We start from the raw sequence: 27120 nt of genomic DNA, 5'->3' as shown, positions 1-27120 counted from the left end.
GATCGTAGGTGTTCTTGAATAAAGATATTCAAGAAAAAAATCTCCTCATGAGTAATAAAAAGAAAGCAGTAAGAAAAGAATTAATATTTATATTTCAATATTATTTTTCACAGAAATAGAACAAACAATCCTAAAATTTGTATGGAACCACAAAAGGCCCAGAATAGCCAAAGCAATCTTGAGAAAGAACAAAGCTGGAAGCATCATGGTTTCTGCTTTCAAACTCTATTACAAAGCTAGAGTAATTAAAATAGCATGGTATTGCACTCGGGTGATGGTTGCAGGAGCAGAAGCAGAGTGGAGCAGCAGAAGCAGAGCTGAGGACCCGCATGTCTGGTCAGCTGAGCCTGGATGCAAAGGATGCAAAGGAAGAGTCCAGTGATGCAATGAGTAAGGCCTGGCAGCTGGAGCAGTGCAGGCCCGTGTGCCTGTGGAGCTACAGGCTGAGGGGGTGCATCCTCAGCCCCTCCTGCCAGGTTTGGAGAGGCCAGAGGCCCGGGTGCACAGGGGCAGACAGAAGCTCCCCAGGCCTTGGGGTTTCCTTAGTGGACTGCTGGGAGGGTGTGCCAAGGGTGGAAAATGTCGGCCAAGGGGCACTACCTCCTCAATGAGGACTAGGAGGGCCCTGACCAGGATGCAGCCTATGAGAAGTACCTCCTAATATCATTTTTTTTAAAAAAAATTCTGGTACTGGCATAAAAACAGACACATAGATCAATGGAACAGAATAAACAGCCCAGAAATAAACTTACACATATATAGTCAGTTAATTTATGACAAAGGAGCCAAAGATATACAATGGGGAAAGGAGACTTTCTTCAATAAATGGTGCTAGAAAAACTGGAGAGCCAAATACAAAAAAATGAGACAGGACCATAGTCTTCATACACAAAAACTCAAAATGAGTAAGACTTGAACATAAGACTTGAAACCATAAAGTCCTAAAAGAAAACGTAGGTGGTAAGCTCCTTGAAATAAATCTTGGCCTTGATTTTTTGAATCTAATCCAAAAGCAAAAACAACAAAAGCAAATACAAGCAAGCGGGACTATATAAATTGAAAAGCTTCTGCATAGCAAAGGAAACTATCAACAAAATGAAAAGGCAGACTACTGAATGCAAGAAAACAGTTGCAAGTCATATACCTGATAAGGGGCTAATATCCAAAACATATAAAGAATTCATACAACTCAATAGCAGAAAAGCAAACAATCCAATTTAAAAATGGACAGAAGATCTGAATAGACATTTCTCCAAAGAAGATGTGCAGATGGTCAGTAGGTACATGAAAAGATGCTCAATATCACTAATCAACAGGGAAATGCAAATCAAAACCACAATGAGATATCACCTCACACCTGTTAGAGTGGCTACCACCAAAAAGACAAGAAATAACAAATGTTGGTGAGGATGTGGAGAAAAGGAACACTTGTGCACTGGTGGTGGGAATGTAAATTGGTACAACCACTATGGAAAACCGTATGGAGCTTCCTCAAAAAAGTAAAAATAGAACTACCATATCCAGCCATTCCACTTATGGGTATTTATCCAAGGAAAATGAAAACACTAATTTGAAAAGATATATGCACCTCTGTGTTCATTGCAGCATTATTTACAATAACCAAGATATGGAATCAACCTAAGTGCCCATCAATGAACGAATGGATGAAGAAACTATGGTATATATATGCAATGGAATATTATTCAGCTATAAAAATAGTGAAATCTTGCCATGTGCAACAACGTGAACAGACCATTATTCTAAACGAAATAAGTAGGTCAGAGAAATAAGTAGGTCAGAGAAAGACAAGTACCCATGATCTCACTCACATGTGGAATCTAAGAAAAAATAAATAAATAAAAAGCCAAGCTCAAAGATACAAAGAATAGATTGGTGGTTTAAAAGAAGAAACAGGGGATGGGAAATGGTGGGAGAAATGGGTGAACTGGGTTTTTCCTTTTTTAGTTTAAGTAAACTGAATTTAAAAATTTTAAGGACTGCAATAAGAAAATTATATCCCAACTATTTCTTTTTTTTTTTTTTTTTTTGCGGTACGCGGGCCTCTCACTGTTGTGGCCTCTTTTTTTTGCAGCTCACGGGCCCAGCCGCTCCGCGGCATGTGGGATCTTCCTGGACCAGGGCACGAACCCGTGTCCCCTGCATCGGCAGGCGGACTCTCAACCACTGCACCATCAGGGAAGCCCCCAGATATTTCTTTATTCACTTACTTGTATAACTTCAATATGCACTGTAGGAAATTCCTCTGACATCTAGAAAATCAAACCACAGCACGCAGACAATAATAAGGAGTAGACACAACACATCTGTGAAGTTGCTGCTGTGGACCAGAGCGCCAGACCTCGGGCAGAACTGCAGTGCTAGGTGTGACAGACTACACCAAAATGCTTAGATGGGGAGATAACTTCTGATAGATGTGACTGCAGGTTGTGTATTCCTGATTTGCCAATGGCAGCTGAGGAGGCATCACTTCTTTGAGTGGAGTTTGTGCACACAAAATCTATGTTTGTACCCAGGGCCAAGAAGGCCAAGAAGGAGGGGAGGACATGGGAGTGGGTAATAGCCACGGAGGACTTCAGAGCATTAACATGGGGGGAAAGAGAGGAAGGCTGAGGATTGAGGGTGCTCCCTGTTGCTTCTGCCTATGTGTCAAGTGGCAGTAGAAATTTTGAAAGCTGTGAGGAAGAGCTAGTGGTACCCCACCCTCCCCACTTCTAGGAAAACCTCTTTCCATTCCAAGGTAATTGAATTGAAGGAGGAGGACTGACCTGAGAATAGGAGGAAAGCAATTGTTCTGGGGCTCCTCCTTCTGTCATTTTTACCACTTGCCTCCTGACTCTTTTCCAAATCAAGCTCATCCACGTCAAGGTGCCAGCTGTCGGGAATCTGCTGAAGCCACCCTGTGCATCCCAAGCTTCCCTGTTATCCAGCCACCACCCATGACCATTGGGACTGCTTCTGATGGCTGGGGCCTCCACTGCCCCAGGGAGCGTCTTCTCTAAGCAGCTCCTTTTCTCTTTTCTGGTGAGTAACAAGCAAAGGATTAGGGAGTTCAAGCATGTTACTGTGCGTTTCCCTCCTTTAGTCTGGGCTTGAAAGAGAGTAGGGTGGTAGTGGAAGGCAGCGAAGGCAGACTGGGAGAACAAAAACAGATCTGAGAAAAATTCAAGGAAGAGTTGAGAGACTTGTGACCCGGGATGGCAGGTGTTTGGTTTGCTCTTCAAGTTTCCACTGCCAACCTGTTGGTTTTTCAAGGGAATCCCCTGTTCAGTCTTGCTGTGGTGTTTGTCTAAGGAGTGATGGAATGAATTCACTCCTCAGCCATTTGACCCAGGAGGTTCTGAGGTTTGCTTTTGCTACTAGTAAATAAGCTGTACTTATTTAACATACTTAGCTCCACTGAGCTGCTAGAAGAGGAAAAGGATTCTGGGTGGAGAGGTGAAATATCCAGGACTTTCTTAATTTTACCCAGGAAGGGCTAAAAGAAGGGCAGAGCTCTTAGTTCAAGCAAGGTGTTTAACTTGAAAAAAAATAATAAAGAAAAATGTGACAGTCTTGAAAAAATACAGAATCTTGGCTTCCACTTAGGTTTTTAATAACTTTGTAACTGTGTACTTCATTCCCTGGTATTAAGAATGAAAACATTGGGACTTCCCTGGTGGCGCAGTTGTTAAGAATCCGCCTGCCAATGCAGGGGACATGGGTTCAAGCCCTGGTCCAGGATGATCCCACGTGCTGCGGAGCAACCAAGCCCGTGCACCACAACTACTTAGCCTGTGCTCTAGAGCCCACAAGCCACAACTACTGAAGCCTGTGTGCCTAGATCCTGTGGTCTACAACAAGAGAAGCCACCGCAATGAGAAGCCTGCACACCACAACAAAGAGTAGCCACTGCTAGCCACAACTAGAGAAAGCCCGCGTGCAGCAACGAAGACCCAATGCAGCCAAAAATAAGTAAATTTATAATAAAAACAAGTAATCATTATTTTTTAAAAAAAGGAATAAAAATATTATAAGTCAAGAAATAAGACTCATTTTTTATTTTCTTTTTTTTTTTTTTTGCGGTACGCGGGCCTCTCACTGTTGTGGCCTCTCCCATTGCAGAGCACAGGCTCAGTGGCCATGGCTCACGGGCCTAGCTGCTCCACGGCATGTGGGATCTTCCTGGACCACGGCACGAACCCGCGTCCCCTGTATCGGCAGGCAGACTCTCAACCACTGCGCCACCAGGGAAGCCCAAGACTCATTTTCTAAAAAGTGGTTATTTAAAGCGGAATACAAATGCAACTTTAAATTCCAGTTTTTAGTATTATCTGCCTGAGTTATTGTAAAATTACAGACTGTTTAAATAGGCTGACACCATATAGCCAATAAACTTGGGTTGAGTTAGAAAAGAAATATACATCCATAATATGGCTGATGGTTTTCTTTCCTTCTCCCAAATAGTGGGTCCCATAACTCTAGAAATATGTCCTCAGAGAAAAATTGGTTATAAAATTGACCTATCTGTTCTAGCTCTATTTTTTTAATTGCATCTTAATTAGTATCTGTATTGGTCAAGACTGGTTTTTTTCTTAATCTTTTCTTTTTTAATTAATTTATTTTATTTATTGATTTTTGGTTGCATTGGGTCTTCGTTGCTGCACGCCGGCTTTCCCTAGTTGTGGCGAGTGGGGGCTAGTCTTTGCTGCGGGGCGCAGGCTTCCCATTGCAGTGGCTTCTCTTGTTGCGGACACAGGCTCTAGGCACGTGGGCTTCAGTAGTTGTGGCACGTGGGCTCAGTAGTTGTGGCTCTCGGGTTCAGTAGTTGTGGCTCTCGGGCTCTAGAGCACAGGCTCAGTAGTTGTGGCACACAAGCTTAGTTGCTCCGCGGCATGTGGGATCTTCCCGGACCAGAGCTCGAACCCGTGTCCCCTGCATTGGCAGGCGTATTCTTAACCACTGCACCACCAAGGAAGCCCTGTCCTAGCTCTGTTTTATATTTAAATAATAACGAAACTGTCATTTGGAAAAACAGTAGAAGAAGCAAATAAACAGAAAATGCCAAGAAAAATAAGTAAAATAGGTTTTGAACTTACATTCACTTTTAAACTGATAGCTTTTCTCTTATTTTTCAGATAGTCTCTGTCTTCTTTCCTTGAGTTAGGTATATAGCTTTTGAAAGCAATATTTGTGTCTTGAATTTAATTAAAAAGCTTTACCCTGGGGCTTCCCTGGTGGCACAGTGGTTGAGAGTCCGCCTGCCGATGCATGGGACACGGGTTCGTGCCGCGGTCCGGGAAGATCCCGCATACCGCGGAGCGGCTGGGCCCGTGAACCATGGCCGCTGAGCCTGCGCATCCGGAGCCTGTGCTCCGCAGCGGGAGAGGTCACAACAGTGAGAGGCCCTCATACAGTAAAAAAAAAAAAAAAAAAAAAAAATCTTTACCCAGTTGAAGTCTACTCTCTAAATTTTGAAATGTATTACTTTTTAGACTAGTTTTGTGAATGATATCATTTAGACTTTGAAGTTTATGCAAAGAAAGTCCAAGGAGTAATTTGAGATCAGTGAATATTTATGGACGTTGGTCTTCAGGCGGTTAAAAATATCCTCGAATATTTTCTCGATTTAACTACAGGTCAAATTGCTTGGGGCTGTGAAAATGATGATTTGTGTACAAATATGTGATTATTGTATTCCAGAGTTAAGTACTTTCTTCATGCTAAGAAATCAGAATGACATTTACAAATGGTCTTAGAGATGATAAACTCTATATAGAGTCAATGGTTTGTAACACATTTTCTTGAAAGGATGCAATAGAATTCTGGTTCTAAGAACTCTATTCATTTTAATTTTTTTATTGATACTAAATGACTGTTGTGTCCCTAAAGCCACTTTCTTTGCTGTTTCCTTTTAAAATGAATACAAAAAATATTGAGGGATTGGAAGATTAATTTGTTTCTGAATTGACAATACTTTTATCAATAAGACAAAACTGTAATGCGAAAGTTTGTGATCAAATGTAATTCCTGATTTTTTTCCTTCTTTTGAGGTTTTAATACTATTTTGCAGTGCTTGTCAGAATATTTCTCTTCAAGTTCCTTCTTATCTTCAGGCTGAAGCACTTGTAGGCAAAGGTGAGAAACCATGTTACGAATTTCGTAGTTTTAACTACTACATTTAGCTTCCAGCTGCTCTTGTAAAGTTTGGGATAAAAGCCATATGGTAGCTACTTGCATTAAAATTCGACATGAAATGAAAGATAAACTACTTGTTTTTTGGTAGTGGTTAGAAACAAAGTACCAAGTTAGCTGTACACTTTTCTTGCCAGAAAAATTAGCAAACATCAGAGGACTAAATTATCTTAGTTTAGTACAAAAAAAGAGAGGCACCAAAACCAGAAACATGTTTTAGTTTCCTATGACTGATCTGCTTCCAACATTCTTTACTTGATTACACATAAAACAGATGTGTCAAAATTGAAATGTCCCAAAATAAAATTTATGCTTGAGTTTGATTACAACGACCAAGTACCCATCAAGAATTTATGTGATCTATTTCACAGAATAGCTTCAGAAAGTCAAATAAAAATTTAAGTAGTCTTACTATCACAGCCGTACCTGAGGCATGGGTTGGTTGTTCTGAGTCCAGGGGTAACATTCCTTTCATCAGTGTTTTTCATTAGCCTTAAGTTTACATCGAGAAAAACACACCTTGTATACAGAAGTGGTATACTTCTATATACTTTGCCCAGTGCTTTGAGGTTTTGAATTAATCCCTTATATCTTTTTTTTTTTTTAATTATTATTTTTGGCTGTGTTGGGTCTTCGTTTCTGTGTGAGGGCTTTCTCCAGTTGTGGCGAGCGGGCGCCACTCTTCATCGTGGTGTGCAGGCCTCTCACCGTCGCAGCCTCTCGTTGCAGACCACAGGTTCCAGATGCGCGGGCTCAGTAGTTGTGGCTCACGGGCCCAGTTGACATGTGGGCATGTCAACTGGGCATGTGGGATCCTCCCAGACCAGGGCTCAAACCCGTGTCCCCTGCATTGGCAGACAGACTCTCAACCACTGCACCACCAGGGAAGCCCCTCCTTATATCTTTTAAAAGCACTTAAATGGTACACAGTCTATACTCTAAAGACACATAGTAAATATAGTAAATATATTAAATATGAATCAGTAAAGGAAATATTTTGATACAACCACTAAGCATTATTAAGCTTGGGGTTTATTAAGCCTCCAAAAGGTTTTATGGAATTAGTACTTGCAGTATTACTGAGAAATATTACTTAAGTATAGACCAGTTTTCTTATTTTTTGCAAGATAGTTTTAACTATCACAGATTATTGCAAACAAGTTCAAAATCTGACATCATACAGTTTACCACATATAATAGAAAACAACACATTTGTACATATACACGAGTTAAAGTGGAAACAATAAATCCAGTGACATTAAAAATATTTAAATGATGAAGGCAGTGGAAACGGTGACTCCATCAATTTAATTACTTAATTTTTATGGCCTCTAAGTTTTAGAATAGTAATTATTCCACACATTCCAAGCGTAACCTCCACCTTTTTGCTTCTCATGCACTAACTGGAGGTTGTCATTCCTGTAAAACTTGTTCTATTCTTGTTTCACTTTACAAATTACAGTGAAATTTCTTCCCTGCAGTGAATCTGAAGGAGTGTTTCCAGTCGGCCAGCCTAATTCAGTCAAGTGATCCTGACTTCAGAATTCTAGAAGATGGCTCCACTTACGCAACACATAACCTCATTTTGTCTTCTGAAAAGAAGAGTTTTTCCATTTTGCTTTCAGACACTCAGAGACAGGAACAGAAGGAGATAGAAATTGTACTGGAAGCAGGAGGAAGGAAGTATATTAGGCAAGACTTAAGCGCAATAATCTCACAAGGGCCCTTCATCTCACCTATTTCCTTCTGTGCTAAAATTATTGCTCTTGAATGCTCACTTGTTTGTCTATTCCACTTATAATTAACATACATAAAGACTAGACGGTTTTAAGGAATAATAGGGCTATTTACAACTGGTGTAAAAATGAACAACGCAGTAGCCAGGGAGCAAAGTCAGAATATCAGATGTTTTCAGGTGTGGCAATAAGAACGACCTACCTGCAGAACAAGGCAAGGTGGGTCAGTGAAGATTGATTCTGGCTGGAGATGTGGTGCTCCACCCTGAGTGGCTTTCTCCCAAGTAACTATGGATTTGAGTCTCTCTTTAAAGAGGAGATGAGACCATCTACAGTTTATTCCCATCTTAATAGAGCATTCTATGAGGTCCCTCTCTTCAGAGAATGCAGTAGGGCCAGTCCACCGGATTAGTTTGAACGTTCTGACTCTAAGCTCGTCTTCTTGCAGTGGGTGGTGGTAACCAGAGAGTGGGAAGGGAGAAGGTTACTGGATTCACGTAAACCTCACTTTAAGCAAACTCTGCACAATGAATCTGGTCTTATGAGATGATTTATTAATAAGGGATTCGACTTATAAGAGACTTTCCCAGCTAAATTTGTTTTGATTACAAGAAGTCTTCATCAAATTTAGAATATGCTTACATATTACATGTACTTTACATTTGTTATACATTTAGAATAAGGCTTACAAAATATTATTTTATGTCCAAATTGTAAAGAGTCTCCATATCACATAAAATAAAATATGCTGGAACACACGCTGACCTGTGTGTCTTTATATAGGTATACAAGTGCTTTGCACAGTAGCTAGTATTTTAACAAATTTTCATCGTCCCACTTCTAGTGGAATAAAATCAATTCTTTAATATTTGTTAGTGGATTATCTCTTTTTAGGCAGGTCAATATTTCTCAAGATAGCATCTTTCACCAAAACCCTATAAAGTTCTGGTTGGTTAAGTGACAAGTGATTAAATCAGGAAATAGGTGAAACTGGTTCTTACTCCGTGTGTGTGTGTGTGTGTGTGTGTGTGTGTGTGTGTGTGTGTCCTATTAATAAAAAACAGAACTTATGAAAAACAGAAATTGTTTGGGCATTATCCATGATATTGTTATATACAATCGTTACTTATTTTCTTCACGTTACTATGTATGTGAAAATCATAGTATCTAGAATGACAAGCAATGCTATATTTCTTCACTTTAAACATTTTGACCTTTTTATCAAAAAGCCAAATAAATAATTGATAAATATGTATATTTAGATACACGCGCATGTAAATATATAAGTTTCTGCTGCTTTTATAGCTTCTTCATAGGAAGAAAAGCTCTAACACTAGCAGTCATTCTTGTGGAGAAATAAAAAGCTGCCTACTCTGTACGTTGTGATGTACACTTCATTTCTTATTCTGCTGATAACATACTGTTTATGGATTTTTGAGGTCTTTAGCTGCTTCTCACTGGTCAATCTGCTGTCTCTTTTGGCTTCTTATTAAGATCATTGCAAGAGGGAAGGGAAAGAGAATAGTTTATAATTTAGATAAGTTACTGTGAATTCCCTGGCGGTCCAGTGGTTAGGACTCTGCACTTTCGCTGCTGAGGGGATATATATGGTCAGGGAACTAAGATCCCAAGAGCCATATGGTGTGGCCTAAAATAAAATAAAATAAAATAAAACAAAATAAAAAAGTTACTTCACTATTTTTTGACATCTTTTAAAGGACAAAGGAATAAAATAGTTTGGAATTTTTGCCCAAAGTTGGCCTTTTGAGTAATTTTCCTTCAGAATTACTTGTGTTTCTATAGTTTCCATTAACATGCTTAAGATTGAATTGACATTAATAAGAAACACCAACTGCAAATCAACAAAATTCATAAAGTATAACAACCAGATGTAAACATGGTGCAAGTTGTAAAATCTCTTGAGACAATGTGGAATAGAAGCCTTCTCTGTCAACGTAGAGGTTAAAATTAAAATAGTATGTCTTTGCTTTTCTATCAAATCAGTTTCATTTACTGCTTTTTACTGGAAAGCTTATTTCTCTGGAAATTAGTGGTATCTGCCACTTTTGCTTTTAGTCTTGGACAAGTCACAACTTCAAGAATCTGTTTTCTTCTTTGTGTTATGGGCTGCTAATTGTTGTCTTATCTACCTCAGAGCTGTTGTGATCATTAAATGCCATAATGCTGGCAAAATCACCATATAAACAGTAAAGCTCTCTAAAAATATTCTAATGGCAGAGATCAAATAATGCACATATTCCAGAATTTTGTCCTCAAGACTGGGGCTTTTGATGGGATTTTCCAATTCTTTGCTTTTATCTAACCTATTTGAACGTTAAGTGTTAATAAATTATTGTTGTTCGAAATAATTAGATTTCCTTGATTATTGGGAACAGGGTCTAATTCAATACATATCATTACTGTGCTCCCATTTGCTCTATTGCCCCATGTTGTATTGTTTAATTTTGGCGGGTAAAGATTTTTCTGGATGAGTCACACCATTATTGCAGTTGAAGGAATTTGTTTTAAACCATTCAATGCATCTAGTCTTTTAGGAATTTATATAAGGCCCTTTTGCAAGTTCTTTAAAGAAGAGTTGTATAAGAAGTGAATTTCCTTCAATAATTCCAAGTTATTTTATGAAAGAAAGCAGCTGCAAACACTCTTCCTCTTTGAATTTTGAGGAGAGTCTGTACCTTTTATAAGTTTATAGGGAAAAATCAGCTCAATCTGGTCCCTTCTTACCTATCCAGCCAGAGCCTTACTATCTTGTAACATATGATTTCTTTTCCAGACACACAAGTCTATCCATTGTCTTTAAATTCATGTTGCTAGTTACATTCTGTACACACTCAGCTTTGGTGTCACTGCTCTCTCCCTTCCTCTGCCCAGTCTACACTCAATACCCCTCTCTACAAGGGTAAATTCAAGCCCCAACTTCTGTTGACAACTGTTTACACATTCTCAAAGATGAGAGCAATTACAGAGATAAAGGCAAATTACAGGGCAAAAGGGCTAAAAGAGATGAGGTTCTTCAAGCTACAGAAGAATTCAAGGGGGAAATATCACAATAGTAGACACAAGAAATTTAAATAATACTCTTCTAACTTAGCTAAAAATATGACTAATTCTACTAAAGTATAGTATTCTATTTATAGGTATTGTAACAATATTTAAATATATTATTATTGCTTTTCATATAGAATAATGGGAACTAGACTGCAAAACCATTAGTTGTACTGAGCTTTCTGAAACTGCTGCTTTAGTGACTAATTATGAAAATATTTATAATTAGTTCCTTTATCATATGAATATTAGTGGATTCTCCTAGGGATCCAGGCTGTGGTTTAAAGTCTGGCTGCATTTCTAGTTTAAATCATCTTTACAATAATTTTTTGAATTTTTATTTATTTTGGAGATGCTCAGCACATTAATAGTAAAAAATCAAACTAGTACCTGAAATAGTACCAGAAACAAAATCACTACATCTGGAAATCAGTGGAACGTGGAATAATGATATTTATTTGTAGTTGAGCATCAGGACCTATTTTAAACTACAAGTGATTATACAGCGAGAAGTAGATGATCATTTCCATTGAAGAGAAAAACTAGCAAAAATTAGTGTAAATTACAGCAGGATGGACTTAGGTTAGATAGGGAGATGTTTTAATACCAACGTGATGAAGTAGAAGAATTCATTACAAGTGGTCCCATAGAATATTTACAACAGTTTTTACAGAGGGCAAACTTAAGGGGTGGTTTATTTTTCCTAAGAAAAAAAAGATGGATGGAATTGAATGCAACAAGCTATTTATTGGTGAATTACCCAATGTAAGGCACTGTGTTAGGTGCTTCAGTCACACAAACATCCGAAGTCTCAGGCTTCACCCCTGAGGACAATTGGAAACTAATAGGGACATAAAACAATTACATAGTTTTCTCTAGCCAAAACTCTCAAAATGACAGCAGTTAAAGAAAGAAAAAATTACATCAAATATGAGGGGAGAGGGAGAGATTGATAGGAAGGCTGAATAGTGTGGTGGTAGTGGTGATGGTGGTGGTGGTGAAGTGGTGACAATACACTCCTGTATCCCTGAGTGCAGAATTTATTAAGATACAGGGATCAGACTGACAGAAATCAAAGTGTAAGTTTTATTACTGAAAAAGCCCAGCTGGAGGTTGTTTGGGGAAAAGTGAAAAAGGGAACAGAGAGGACATGAATGGTTATTTCAAAACCTTCTGTCCTAGAGATTGGAGTGGAAATTTCTTCCCCTCCAGGTTAGCATGTGAAGATGAAATGTTTCCTTTCCACACAACAGTGAGGATTTTGTGTTACTCTGGTAGGTGATAGGAAGATCACTGAAAAGTCTGATTAGCTAATATCATGATTAAAATTGTGCTTTGTGGAAATGAATCTGACCCCTGAGGGCTACATAGTTTGGAGAAGGTCAGTTAGGACAACTGTAGGAAAGTTGGTAGGACATGTGTGTAGGATACAATATGAAAGTTGATAGGATACATTTGGAGTCACATGAGGATAATGGCATTGAGAATAGAAAAGAGAAGTGAATGACAGAGACACAGAAATGCTGTAATCTCTAGAACCTGGCAACTGACTAATATAAGGCTAAAGAGGGGGAGGAGTTAGATACCTGAGACTTTAATCCTGGTTCATTTTAGAAAATGGTTAAGGTAGGGAAATCAGGAAGGCTAGTTGTGGTGAAGAACTGAGTTAACACAGACTTCACTTTGGGCAGGTTTAGTTGTTCCTGTCAGTGAAGAAAATCTGTTTAACTCAACCATTTACCAGAAAACTTCAGAAATATTTTGATGGTATTTAAAGAAAAAGGGCATTAAATCCTCACATTTGGGACCAAGATATATCATTTTGAGATAGAGTTTGGAATATATATATATATATATATATATGATTTTATTAGCATTTTTACTACACAAGAAATACATGTTACTGATAGAAAAATGAGAAAATACAGGTAGAGAAAAGAACACAATCGAGTCACCCAGAAATAGTTGATATTTATATGTGTATATAAATCTAACAATAACTGGAATCATATTTTGTATAAACTTTAGAAAAAAATACTTGTTATTAGCATCACTAGGGGAAGTCTACATGCATCCTAACAAGGAGAATTGCATGCAGTTAATTCAGGGAACAGAGTAGCCTCCTTCAGCTGGACTGCATGGTACTTGGTGAGAGAATAATGAGAAAGGATTGAAGCCATAGGGCAGGCATAGTCTGTGCTGCTGTGTTGTCTCTCTGTTGCATAAGTTCTTAGTTACATAGGCTTTTGCCAATGATTTTTTAAAATATTACATATTTCCCCAACCGCTAGGTTTAATTTTGTGCCTAATTTGTTATTCAAGAATTAGCTGATGGTGTTTGTCTACCTTTCAGATCTACGCCTATGCAACTACTGTGGACGGTTATGCACCTGAGTACACACTCCCCTTACTATTCAAAGTTGAAGATGATAACGATAATGCCTCATATTTTGAAGACAAAGTGACTGTCTTTAATGTGCCTGAGAATTGCCAAACCGGTAAGTTCACATCTTAGGAAAAACATGAGAATTTTGCTTCAGTTGAATTCATTAATGTTTTAGGCACAGTTATGCAAAACATTTTTAAATGCTTGACTTTCATGGATATTCTACATAAAACTTTGTAGCCTTATAAGATCATAGGCTCTTCAAAGGCAAACCTTTTTGTGCTCATTTTCTAGGCACATGTAGAAAGCAGCTGATACACAAAGTTACTAGCTTTGTTAGATTAATCCACAATGACAGACAAAGGCTGTTTATATTTTCTATTTTGATCATGTACATATGTGTCCCAGATGTATTTATAAAGCAGTAGAGCATTTGAATCTTTATAAAGTCGCAATACATTTTCAAGGACCCAGAAATAGATTATGGTATGGAAATACTGATCTGGCTTATAACAACGTAAGCATTTCTTTTTTTTTTTTTTTTGCGGTACACGGGCCTCTTACTGCTGTGGCCTCTCCCGCTGCGGAGCACAGGCTCCGGACGCGCAGGCTCAGCGGCCATGGCTCACGGGCCCAGCCGCTCCAAGGCATGTAGGATCTTCTTGGACCGGGGCACGAACCCGCGTCCCCTGCATCAGTAGGCGGACTCCCAACCACTGCGCCACCAGGGAAGTCCTGCATTTCTTTACTTAGCTTATTTCCCAAACAAACTGAAAAAATTTAAAACTGGTTTGATGCTCTCACCAGCCAAGATTGTGGCCTCATCAAACCAAAGGGCATAGCAAGTCTAGTTCATTCTCAAAAATCGCAAGATATGTTCTTAGTTTCTATGTGCATATTTAATATTATTTTGTGTGCATATTTAATATTATTTTCCCACAGTAAATGGTTTGCTAAAGTAACATTGCCAATAATCTGATTTCTGAGCCATAAAGCTTGTCCAAATGATATTCAGACTGTTGCATAATGTTTGTCTTGTATGTATTAACAATTCAGCACATTTATTAAAATATAAAAGCATAAAACCTTTGTTATCATATGCAAAGCTGTGCTTTTCCTTTAACACTATCAAGTGGGGTATTAAAGAAACAAGATATACAGAGAAGGTCCCATCAAAATATGGCCCATGGGGCTTCCCTGGTGGCGCAGTGGTTGAGAGTCTGCCTGCCGATGCAGGGGACACGGGTTCGTGCCCTGGTCCGGGAAGATCCCACATGCCGCGGAGCGGCTGGGCCTGTGAGCCATGGCCGCTGAGCCTGTGCGTCCGGAGCCTGTGCTCCACAACGGGAGAGGCCACAGCAGTGAGAGGCCCGCGTACCACAAAAAAAAAAAAAAACAAAAACAAAAACAAAATATGGCCCATGAACTGGATTGAGAGGAAGAATTTGAGAACCTCTGCTACCATCGGTGGGGTGGATGTTCTCACATATGCAGAACACAAATTATGTTATCCACAGTAGCCACCTAATTGAAGTTTCCAGGTTAGGAGAACTTGGAGTTGTGGGAGAGCATTTAGATACTTCTCCACTTATCTGTAAAATCAGTCAACTTGTGGGTTTTTTGGGAGAATATGCCACAGCAATGCCTTGATTTTATTTTTGTTTGTAATTCAATTATATCGCTATTTTAAGTTGTTGACAGTATTGGATTTATTTAACAGGAACTTCAGTGGGAAAAGTGACTGCCATAGACCTCGATGAACCTGATACTCTACATACTTGTCTGAAATATAAAATCTTACAGCAAATTCCAGACAATCCAAAGCATTTCTCCGTACATACAGACATCATCACCACAACTACACGTTTACTGGATAGAGAAGTAATGAATTGCTTAATTAATTTCTCAGTCACTAAACTATGTGTAAACTGATCATGAACTCCCAAAGAAGTTACAGTAAGTATTTTCTTAGAAGTGATATGCATAAATTTTGCTTTCCTTATAAAATTTTTAGAAACTGTCCTTTAATTATAATATTGCTTATTTTTCCTTTCTCTTTTTAAATTTCTTTAAAAAATATTTTTGGACTTTTTTCTAGATTTCTTTCTTTCTTTTTTTGTTATTTTGATAGATTTTAGTCTCTAATCATTTATTGTTTGGGGATTCTTTCTAGTTACTCAGTTCATGAACTAACAAATCCGTATATAATATACTTTGAAAAGGTGCTGCTAGATAATATAATTATATCTTTTGACTCAGATACTCAGAGTAACTGCTCCATTATAGCCAGATCTCATGTCCTAGTAGTCTTATCACCGAACCAAGCTCAGGCCCGCTTGCCCGCTGGCAGTAAAGCCAATCTACTGACACCAGGTTGTAGTGAAGGAAAGTGCAGCTTTATTGTAAAGGTGCCAATACAAGGAGAACAGGTGGCTTGTGCTCAAAAACTCCAAACTCCCCTAAGGATTTTAGCAAACCATTTGTAAAGGCAAGGTGAGGGAGGGGCATCCCAGAGTATGTGATCAGCTCCTGCACAATTCTCTGATTGGTTGATGGTGAGGTAACAGGGTGGTGTCATAGGGGTTAACATTATCAGTCCTTAGGCCTGTGGGCTATGAGCTCATGGTCATCAAGTAGTTAACATTTTCCATTTGGTGGGGGCTTTTCACATCTTTAAAACAACTCAGGAAGTGTGCATCAGATACTATTATCTAGGTACTACAGAAAGGAGCTAAAGCAGAGTATATGGGGGAGAAGTCTGCCCTGGGAAGGCCCCATAGGGTCCTGCTTTGTTACATTGTATCTAATTATTTTATATACTTAGCTTAGAGGGACTTTTGCTAATTTAGTTATCACTGTTATCCCATTTGATAATAATAAAATAATGAGAAATAGTCCATTTGAATTTATTTAAACACTTATTCTGTATTTCTAATTAGTATTTAAACTTGTAATAATAAAAAAAATTGAAAGCAGGACCTTTCCAAAGGAAAGCGAGAAGAAAAATTTGTTGAATCTTAAAAATCAACAATTTTGCATTTGATAGTGTTTGTCACTATAGGAAGCTAATTATTCGTCGTTAATACATTAGCAAAAACTTTTGGTAACATTTTATACATAAAAATGATTTTCCCTTTCGTGCTAAAACTTGGAATCATAGTTATGTCTTCTATATATATGTATATATATAGAGAGAGAGAAAGACTCATTTTGGTATGTTTATCGAACAGTCATTGAACTATGAAATACATCGCCAAATGGTTTTGCAAATTGGTGTACTTAACGAAGCACAATTCTCTAAAGCAGCAAACTCACAAACTCCTACTATGTGCATTACAACTGTCACTGTTAAAGTTAAAGACCATGATGAGGGCCCCGAATGCCAACCACCAGTAAAAGTTATTAAGAGTAAAGGTGGCCTCCCGTGGGCACAACACTCCTTGGATACGAAGCAGTGGATCCGGACAGTAGCACTGCTGAGGGCTTAAGGTAATGTATTTTCAAAATTTCCTTCTTTTTAATTGTGATGATAATTGATTTCAAATTTGGGAACATTCTATGTATTATTAGGATGACAGATTTTGAGATTATGTCCACTCTTTGGTTTGAGTATTTACATTTGATTTCTAAAAACTAGGTATAAGAAGGTAAGCCATAAAAAGAAACGAAATTGAGCTATTTGTAATGAGGTGGATAGACCTACAGTCTGTCATACAGAATGAAGTAAGTCAGAAAGAGAAAGACAAATAGCGTATGCTAACACATATATATGGAATTTAAGAAAAAGAAAAATGTCATGAAGAACCTAGGGGTAAGACAGGAATAAAGACACAGACCTACTAGAGAATGGACTTGAGGATACGGGGAGGGGGTAGAGTGAGCTGTGACAAAGCGAGAGAGAGGCATGGACATATATACACTACCAAACGTAAGGTAGATAGCTAGTGGGAAGCAGCCGCATAGCACAGGGAGAGCAGCTGGGTGCTTTGTGACCACCTGGAGAGGTGGGATAGGGAGGGTGGGAGGGAGGAAGATGCAAGAGGGAAGAGATATGGGAACATATGTATATGTATAATGGATTCACTTTGTTATAAAGCAGAAACTAACACACCATTGTAAAGCAATTATACCCCAATAAAGATGTAAAAATAAAACAAACAGAGATGAAGATAACTGGTTTGAAATTAATGAATACACTGGTGACTTGAAAACTGTCAAAGTTCTAGACAGAAAATCAACATTTGTAAAAGACAACCAATACAATGTTTCCGTGATTGCAATGGATGTAGGTGAGTGCAATTTTCTAGAAATAAAATATAAATATAGGACATATTTTAGGAAATCTTGGAGCTAAATTTAAATTTGTTTGTTTCCGGATCAAAATTTAATGCAAAAATGTTTGCATTATGATTGAGTAATTGCTTGGAAAACACCCAATTTAGGTCCCAGTGCATCACTAATGCAAAACTAGGAGGTGGTGAATGGCCCAAGTCCCAGTTTCGAGGTCCGTATTATTTGACTTCTTCCATGGACATAGTGGCATCATCAAGGATCCCTATTTTTCTCAGGAGTACAGATTTAGACTATTCTGATTTGAACTTGCTGGAGGGATTCAGCCCACCTTCAACAGTTGGGTTCAGATAGATTTGTTCTCAGTCTCTCTTACTGGGGAATAAAACATTTATCCTATTTCCTAAATAAATGGTCAAACAATGATTTTTAATGTCTTTTGCTGAGGTTTGCAATCATTCTCCAAGGTTAATTCTAGAACCTGTTTTGTGAAGAAATGTCCTTCAAATGTCCTAATGTAGAGATCTCAAAACTCTTTTGAATATATCCTCCAAGCAGTAAATCATTTTTGAATATGAACCTTTGCAGTGTAAGCCCTGTCAGTTGGCTTCTCTTTTTGTAATGCAAGTGCCTGACTTAAGCTTTGATTGAAATCTCAAATAAACACATTGCTAACCACAGAACTAGATCAAGAGCCAGGCTGACCCCTACCCCATCTCCCCAGGCTCATTCGTTTTAGAGATCTTGGTTGATTTCAGTAACTCACCATTTGGGCTGCTGGTTTTATCTCTTCCTGTGCTTTAAATTCCTGCTCTTGTGTTTTAAATTAAGAGTGAGCCTGGGAAACCCAAGGCCCCAGCCTCCACCTCAATAAAAGAAGAATCCCAGGTGTCACTCCCCTTGCCCCACCCCGTCCATTCCCCACAAATTTACAATTGCTCTGTGGCCCCAAGTGTGCCATGTAATTTCCAGGACTTGTAAGTAATAAACCTTTTTTTTTTTCAGTGTTTCCTGATCATTATTACTTAGGGCATCTTGCAATCATAAGAGGAACCATAAGGGCCAGTTCAGCTACAACCTTCGTTATTGATAGGCTGAGACCAGTCCATAACCACTCCCATATATTTACTAGCGTGTTTATTTATACACATATACTACTATGCTAATGTATATATCATAAAAATAGATATTAAAAGAAGATGATAAAAAATATAAATAGAAGTTACAATATGGCATTCCACTACACCAATTACACACTCACTCATTTGGGGTAAATTTCCATTGATGATAAAGGTGAATGAACTTGGGCTTTTATGACAGAGCCTATGTTTTTGACTATCTGCTTAATCCGAGATGGTTTCCATTATTTTTATGGTTAGCATGTTTTTATACACTAGATGTTCAAAACAAACAAGTTGGAACGGCAATGTTGTGGTCTTTTTCTATAGAATCACTGAATTTCTTTAGAAGGAATGGGCGAGTGTATGAACAAACATATCAAATCTCACGGAAATAAACAAAAGTTGCAAGTAAGTCATGAAATGTTTCATGTTTATTCATTTTGCCCCTTGATATTTTGATAATAAGATAAAGACAGATGTTTTCTCATATATTATACCCATACTTTTTTCTATAGCTTTACACTAAAAGCCACATCTATGAAAAAAATAGATTCTCTGATGAGAGACAAAGGTTAAACTAATGAAGATACTGCTGCTTATGATTTATAGAGGAAGGGCAAGCCAGTTCATCTACATGTGTCCCATTCAGGTTTTTTCCTTACTTCCTCTCTCAGCCTTGGTCTATTCCTGTTACCCTGGGATGGAAATGGTCTGTTGCACATCATAATTAGTGAGATGACCAAGCAGTTTGAAAGAACTATGCCCATAAGCCAAAAATTTTTAGGTTTCAAAACCTGAAAGAAAACCTCAATTTGGATATTATTACTTAATCGTGTGCATATGATCTTCCTTTCCTCTTGATACCTCTCACACAATCTTTTAATGTAATTCTTTCAGTATAAGTACGAAAAAAATCTACTAAAGAATGGGAAAAACATTAACTGAGAAATACAGTTAACATTGCCACTCCTTTATAATCCTGGTGATTTGCTGCTTCTGTATAAGCAAAAGTGAAATCTGAATGGTTCAGGAACACAATTATGATGTCAAACAAGGATTTATATTTACTCACTTATTCCACAAATGTTGATTGTCTTTTAAGTTTCAAGTACTAGGCCATGAAAATTAGGATTCATAAGACAAGGTCAAATTTTCACACAATATCAGTTGAGGGATTATTATGTTCTCATAACAGATTCCCTGGTATGAAAATTTTCCCCATCAAAGAATGTATACATATCATGAGAAGTGGAAATCAGTTAAAGAGTTGCCCACCCAGATTAAAGGGTAAAGGGAGGAAACTTCACAGAAATGCAGAAGCTTGGTGATAAAAAATGAAGTACTTTTTGGAGAGAAGGAAAATATGGAAAACAGAGATATAAGAAATTAACTTGGTCTTTTGGAGACAAAAGAATGTCTTTAGATACAGTGATCATAGCACAAAGAAATGAAATGTCAAATCTAAACTTTGTGAGTCTATGTCTCAGGCCCATGGATAACCTGGATGTGCTCAAGAAGTAAAGATAAGGGTGCTATAAATGTTAATGGAAGACCGTATGGTGTCATAAAGGATTTTGTTTATTTGAACTTTAATCCATTTAATATATGCTTCCAAAGGCCAAATATATAAGTAAGTACTTATATTTCCAAATGAATGTTTAGTTTTGATGCTCATAAATATTTTATGATGATGATCTAGGTATTCCAGCTTTCTTAGAATCCAGTTTATTTCCTTGTATTTTTTGTGTCAATTTTTTTGTCAGTCAGGCTGGTTTCCCTGCTTTCACTCTAGAAAGCACCGTTTCATACACCCTCCACCTAGAATTAGACTGCCCCTCCTGTTTGAAATTCAGGTCCCTTTGCTTCTTCAAATGAATGGCAGTGACATCTTCTGTGGTAGCTCTCACTAGTCTTTGTTCAGCTTTCACGCGGGCGTTCTCTAGTTGGCAGCGAGTGGGAGCTACTCTTTGCTGTGGTGCACGAGCTTCTCATTGCGGTGGCTTCTTTTGTTGCGGAGCACGGGCTCTAGGTGTGCGGGCTTCAATAGTTGCGGCATGCAGGCTCAGTAGTTGTGGCACACGGGCTTAGCTGCTCCGCCCCATGTGGGATCCTCCCAGACCAGGGCTCGAACCCATGTCCCCTGCACTGGCAGGCGGACTCTTAACCACTGCACCACCAGGGAAGTCCCTGTTCAGTTCTTCTATGAACACCTTTTACGCCCTCCTTCCCTGGGAATAATATCGTAATTATCACAGGTGATGTGTCTTCTCTATAAAAGGGTGCTCTCATTGTTTCTCATGTACATTCTTTTCCTCTAGCTAGACTCTGAACTCATTTTCATACAAGGACCCTTATCATTGCTAAATATCTTTTCTACCAAGCATCTGGCAGAGATCTTGGCATGTTTGCTTCGTGTACGTACTGATATTTGTCATTCCTCTGTTGTTTGAGAGCCCTGTGAATCTCCAGGTCCATGTTGTGAATTTCACTACCAAAAGCTTTGCAAGTTCAGGTGCATAATAGGCACCTGGAACAATTAGTTTTAATGTATTATAGAAACTTGACTTCAAAAGTTTACAAATGCTTTGTTATATTCGGCTGTAAGAAGAATTTTCTTAAAATAAATATTTCAGGGTTGTCATGTGGAAGAGGTAAACATTTTGTATATAGTCCAAAATCACCATGAAAAAATTGGAAATGATTAGGAGGTGTATTATAGCTTGATAAGAAAGAACCTGAAAACTTTCTAGTGGTTAATTAAAGAGTTCTGTACATGGAGTGGGCTGATTCATAACAGTGAACTTCTGGTTCCTGGAAACTTAAATAATGGGGAACGCTTGCATTTCAGAGTCCCTATTGTTGACATGTAAGTTTAGATTTTAGTTAACCCAAGATGTACTTTCTAGCTCCAAGATTATGACATTCCTTACTCACCGATACTTGGCATTTTCTTATGTGCTTAATTTAAAATAAGATTTAGAAGTAGACAAACATACACACTCAATTACCTTTTCACAATCTTCAACTATTATCAGTAACTACTTATTTTTTGCTCTATTTCCCAGAAGTAAGGAAAAAATTTGCAATCAGTCTTTTATGGTTTTAGAAGGCATCTAGGACTTTGTTTTCAGCTGTGGCTTTGACTACTATCCATTATAACAATTTCAAGTTTTCCTCTTTTTAACAACATGCTTAAAACAGACTGTGATGGAAAATAATCATTGATGTGATGAATGTTGGTTGATTTTTTTTTTTTTTTTTTTTTTTTTGCTGCACTGCGGCATGCAGAATCTTAGTTCCCCAACCAGGGATCAAACCCGCGTCCCCTGCATTGGAAGCACGGACTCTTATTAACCACTGGACCTCCAGGGAAGTCCTCCTATTTCTTTATTAGATTTTTTTAAAGTGTGATTTCTATTGTTCCTTAAAGAGAAATAGTTCTCTGCTTAAATTTTAAAAAGTAAAATCAGAGTACACATGTTGACTCACAGGTAGTATCTGTAACTATTTTTTTTTAATTAAAAAAATAAAAGCTTCTTTTTTCCCATTATTCACTTCTTTGTTAGGGTTTGAAGTTGTTACTTGTATTCAAATTTATTTACAAACTTATGACAGTCCCAAATGTTTATATGCTATTGCAGATTTTTTTTAATAAAAGTTGTATCTCATTTTTTAATAAATTTATTTATTTTTGGCTGCGTTAGGTCTTCGTTGCTGTGTGAGGGCTTTCTCTAGTTGTGGCAAGTGGGGGCTACCATTGCAGTGGCTTCTCTTGCTGCAGAGCACGGGCTCCAGGCATGCGAGCTTCAGTAGTTGTGACACGTGGGCTCAGTAGTTGTGGCACCCAGGCTTAGTCGTTCCACGGCATGTAAGATCTTCCCAGACCAGGGCTTGAACCTGTGTCCCTTGAATTGGCAGGCGGATTCTTAATCACTGCACCACCAGGGAAGCCCGCTGTATCTCTCTTTAATTTCTAGATATTGTAAAACTTGTTCAGATAAAATAGGTATATACTGCAGTTACCTTATGTAAGTGATTAATTTAAAAGTCACTTTGAATAAATTAATTTTTTAGTTATTCAGCAGAAAAAGTTTCACTGAAGTACACTATCCAATATGCCTTAATTGTTATTTCAACCTAAAAAGAAAAAACAGATTACATTTACACATGATTTATGGTAGTCTTTATGATAAATTCAATATTTATGCACCAAAATTTAGACTAGCATTCAAAGCAAAAAAAGTGAGAAATTTCATCAGTTATTTTTCTGTTTATTTCAATTTTGAAAGCTTACCATTTATAGCAGTTTGTAATTTTATTACAAATTATAAAATTTGAATATGTTCTTTAAACTTCATTATCTCTTAAACACCAGTAATGGGCGTTATGTTAATTAAAAATATTTATTTAGACTTATGTGCAAAACATTAGGCCAATAATAGTGGAGAGCTGGAGATGAGTAACAGTTCTTATTCTCTTTTTTTAAATAAATTTATTTTATTTGTTTATTTTTGGCTGTGTTGGCTCTTTGCTGCTGTGCACGGGCTTTCTCTAGTTGTGGCGAGCTGGGGCTACTCTTCGTTGCCGTGCGTGGGCTTCTTATTGCAGTGGCTTCTCTTGTTGCAGACCATGGGCTCTAGGCGCGTGGGCTTCAGTAGTTGTGGCTCATGGACTCAGTAGTTGTGGCTCATGGGCTCTAGAGCTCAGGCTCAGTAGTTGTGGCACATGGGCTTAGTTGCTCTGCGACTTGTGAGGTCTTCCCAGACCAGGGCTCGAATCCGTGTCCCCTGAATTGGCAGCCGGATTCTTAACCACTGTGCCACCAGGGAAGCCCAACAGTTCTTATTCTTAAAAGCAAATTGATTAAATGGGGGGGGGGGTGCAACTTTTTTACAGTTTATTCAATTAATTTTTTTACAAAGTCTAAAAATAGTAAGTGCATTATATTCAATGTGTTAGTATTAAGTTTTAAGTTAGCCAAGAAATACTGTGTCCAGATCACTAGGCACTCAAGATGAATACAACTTAGCCCTTAGGATGAGCATGTTCACAGTTCAGTGCGTGAGCCAAAGATGAACCAAGGGTTCTGAGAAATTGAAGGAGAACGTGGCTACCATTGTCTGTAGAAGTCACAGCAGGTTTCATGCGGAGGTGATGTTTGAATGGATTCTTAAAGGATAATAAGGTTTTGTCAGGCAGAGAAAAGAAACGTATTCCCAGCAGTGGCAATAGAATGTGCCAAAGCTGCACACAGGAAGGAGCACACCTACTGAGTTTGATGATCAGTTTTACAAAGTTTGAACAAAGAGTAGATGAAGAAAAAGCTCAGGAGAGGAAGTCAAGAAAGTGACTATGACCAAATGTAAAGTGTTTGTATTTGAAGCATGAATGTATGTTCTTCCTAAAGAAAGATGTAAGAAATCAATTTTCTTCTTAACTGGTTATTCCTTAGTGACATTACTTATAATCTCATACCTTTTAGTTTTAAAAAGCACCTCAAGATACCATCTGATACAGCTACCAATCTCCAAGGAAGAGTAATGTCACTATTTTGTACTGGTAGCAATGCTATTTGTGGTTCGGAAAGTGTATGAAATTCCAGTTCAGACAACTAGTAGAAAGCAGATGTCAACTGTACATCATAGAGATTGTTGAAAATAGACTTTAAGTGAAGAAATATCCTATTTTTTGTTTTTCTTATATAACAGATCTTGCACTGGAACATTAGTAGTTCTTTTGGAAGATGATAATTGATCACTCACCACAAATTGGAAAAGAAGTGACAATTTGTTGGCATGATAAGGATTTTGCTGTTCTCAAACCTGTAGATCAAGATGGACCTGATAATGGGTCACCTTTTCAATTCATTCTCGATAATTGTGCCAGCAAACTTTGGACAGTAGAGACATTAACGGATGGTATGTAGTTATGTTAAACCTTCTAATCAATAGGAACTTAAGATGGTGGTCCAGATTTTCACCTTAGTTCATTATAATAAATAAATATTAATTTTAGTAAATTATTTTATTGATCCCAGAAAAAGGATAATACCTTGTTTTTTAAAGCAATGAATAATATACTTACGTTTAGACTCTTGTTCTGAATACCTTTAAGAAAACATACAAATCCATTTTAATATAATATTTGAATAATATATTAAATATAGAATAATATAGGTAAGCATAGAGCAATGTCAGTTAATTTTCCTGGCTTTTCAAGAAATCAAAATCTGTCTTTTTTTCACATAGGTAAAACTGCCATTCTTCGTGAACTGCAAAATCTTGATTATAACTATTATTCTGTGCCTCTCCAAATAAAAGATAGACATGGCGTTTCTGCAGAACACATGTTATCAGTGAGAGTATGTGACTGTACAATTCCATCTGAATGTAGAATGACTACTAAAGTTCTGAGAGATGCAAGGCAATCAAATGCAATACTTGGAAGATGGGCTATTCTTGCCATGGTGTTGGGTTCTGCATTGTTGTCATGTAAGTATAATTATCTAGAATGTGTTAGCTGAAATGTTATCTAATATTTTTAAAAACATATGGCAGTTCTTTACATCAATGACATTTATAGCCTTTGATAAATGTGTCCTTTTAAAAATCTTGCGTGGGGCTTCCCTGGTGGCGCAGCGGTTGAGAGTCCGCCTGCCGATGCAGGGGACACGGGTTCGTGCCCCGGTCCGGGAGGATCCCACATGCCGCGGAGCGGCTGGGCCCGTGAGCCATGGCCACTGAGCCTGCCCGTCTGCAGCCTGTGCTCCGCAACGGGAGAGGCCACAACAGTGAGAGGCCCACGTATCACAAAAAAATAAAAACCACACTTGATCTCAAATCCTTGCCACTACCAATAAAATAATAACCACTTTCAAATATATAGATAGAATAATTGTGTAAGAAATGGTATGTGCAAAGTATATTTATAATATGCATTTCATGTGGATAGATCAAATTATTTTAAAATCTTTACTTAAAAGTATTTTGATTGATAGGAATAAAATGCCCTTTATAAAATCAATCTATGGAGTTAGACGTTGTTTATTTACTAACTTTAGAGAAAAAAACAATTAAAAATAAGTATGACCTTCCTCCATATTTGGTCTGAGTATACATAAGATTTCAAATTTTTAAAAATTTAGTTGTCAGAGTGCAACAATGAATACCTGTAATTGTGGAGTGTTTTTATTTGTCCATGTTTAGGGACCATTAAATGCTATAACATGGAATTATTATTAAAAGGAAATTTCAAGGCTTCCTTTGAGATACCTGAAGTTTTACCCAGAATTCATACCAAAAATTCACATAGAATTATTTTCTGCCAGGTATAGTTCAAGAAAATCTAAAAGGAACCCTCTAATCCAAGGTGGAAATGAAAGAATTTTCTTATTTTGACTTTGTCTCTCTTAAAATATGTAGAAAGCTTAGGAATTAAGAGTGGATGACATTTATATGGTTCATTTACATAAAATTTAAAATCCAACTTCACAAAGACCTTTCGTCCATAGTAGGCGTTCTGTAAGAGAGCTAGGTTACTATTCTACATCCACCATATTTCTCACCTCTTTGAGATCCATAATGAAATTCTAAATCAGTGGTTCTTGAAGTGTGATTCCTGGACCAGAAGCATCAGCATCACCTGGGAATGTGCCAGAAAGGCTAATTCTTGGGTCTCTTCTCAGATCCACTGAATAAAAAACTCTGTGGGGGAGGCCTTGCAGGTGTTCCTAGTGTACAAGCTCACCTCTGTACTAGGTCTTTGCTACTCAGTGCTGTTCATAACACCTGACAGCAGGTGAAGAAAGTGGATTCAGGCCCCACCCCAGACCTAGTGAATCAGAATCTGCATTTCAACAAGCTGCCCCAGGAGATCCCTTTGTACATGAAATTTGACAAGCACTGTATAGATGATCCCTTGGTTAGAACCTGCAAAAACTAATAGATGAACAACACAATTAGCCAATTGGAGTGAGTACCCTGGTAGTCTCAGGCAGCAGGTCTACGGCTGCCAAGTGGTAAGGAAATTTGCCCCGTCTCGCCTGGTGACCCCAATTCAAGGCCACATCTCTTCTGTCCACCCACACAGCAGAATCTCCCACCCTACTCTGTGTTCTTCTGTACTGAATAACTGTAACTGACTCTCTGTATACTTTGTACCTTATGGTTGCATATATTGGAGGGTATACAGTGGCACACAGGGTAACCAAATTTAGGTACCTGGCATACTCACTGCCACTTTACTTAGTGAATATATTTTGCCAACCCATAATTGAGGGAAAAAAAAATCACATTTTGACATTATTTTTGGTCAGGATCTATCCAACAAA

General features: G+C 37.9%; 1 protein-coding gene across 1 annotated transcript; it reads left to right on the top strand.

The window, feature by feature from the left end:
- Positions 1 to 258: 258 nt before the first annotated feature.
- LOC111181436 (desmocollin-1-like) lies at positions 259 to 26092 on the top strand. Its single transcript, XM_089894255.1, is given in 11 exon segments — positions 259 to 3042; positions 6051 to 6135; positions 7674 to 7990; positions 13348 to 13492; positions 15101 to 15303; positions 16611 to 16797; positions 16800 to 16869; positions 17533 to 17673; positions 24500 to 24542; positions 24544 to 24709; positions 25040 to 26092. Coding segments are annotated over 11 exon segments (1695 nt in total). The 5' UTR covers positions 259 to 2979; the 3' UTR covers positions 25315 to 26092.
- Positions 26093 to 27120: the final 1028 nt, after the last annotated feature.

The sequence above is a fragment of the Delphinapterus leucas genome, chromosome 14 (assembly GCF_059928025.1).
Source record: "Delphinapterus leucas isolate spDelLeu-1000000601 "Yukka" chromosome 14, BTC_Dleu_Yukka2, whole genome shotgun sequence".
Classification (NCBI taxonomy): Eukaryota; Metazoa; Chordata; class Mammalia; order Artiodactyla; family Monodontidae; genus Delphinapterus; species Delphinapterus leucas.
Note: the sequence above shows the minus strand (reverse complement) of the source record. Positions and strands in the feature narration are given on the sequence as shown.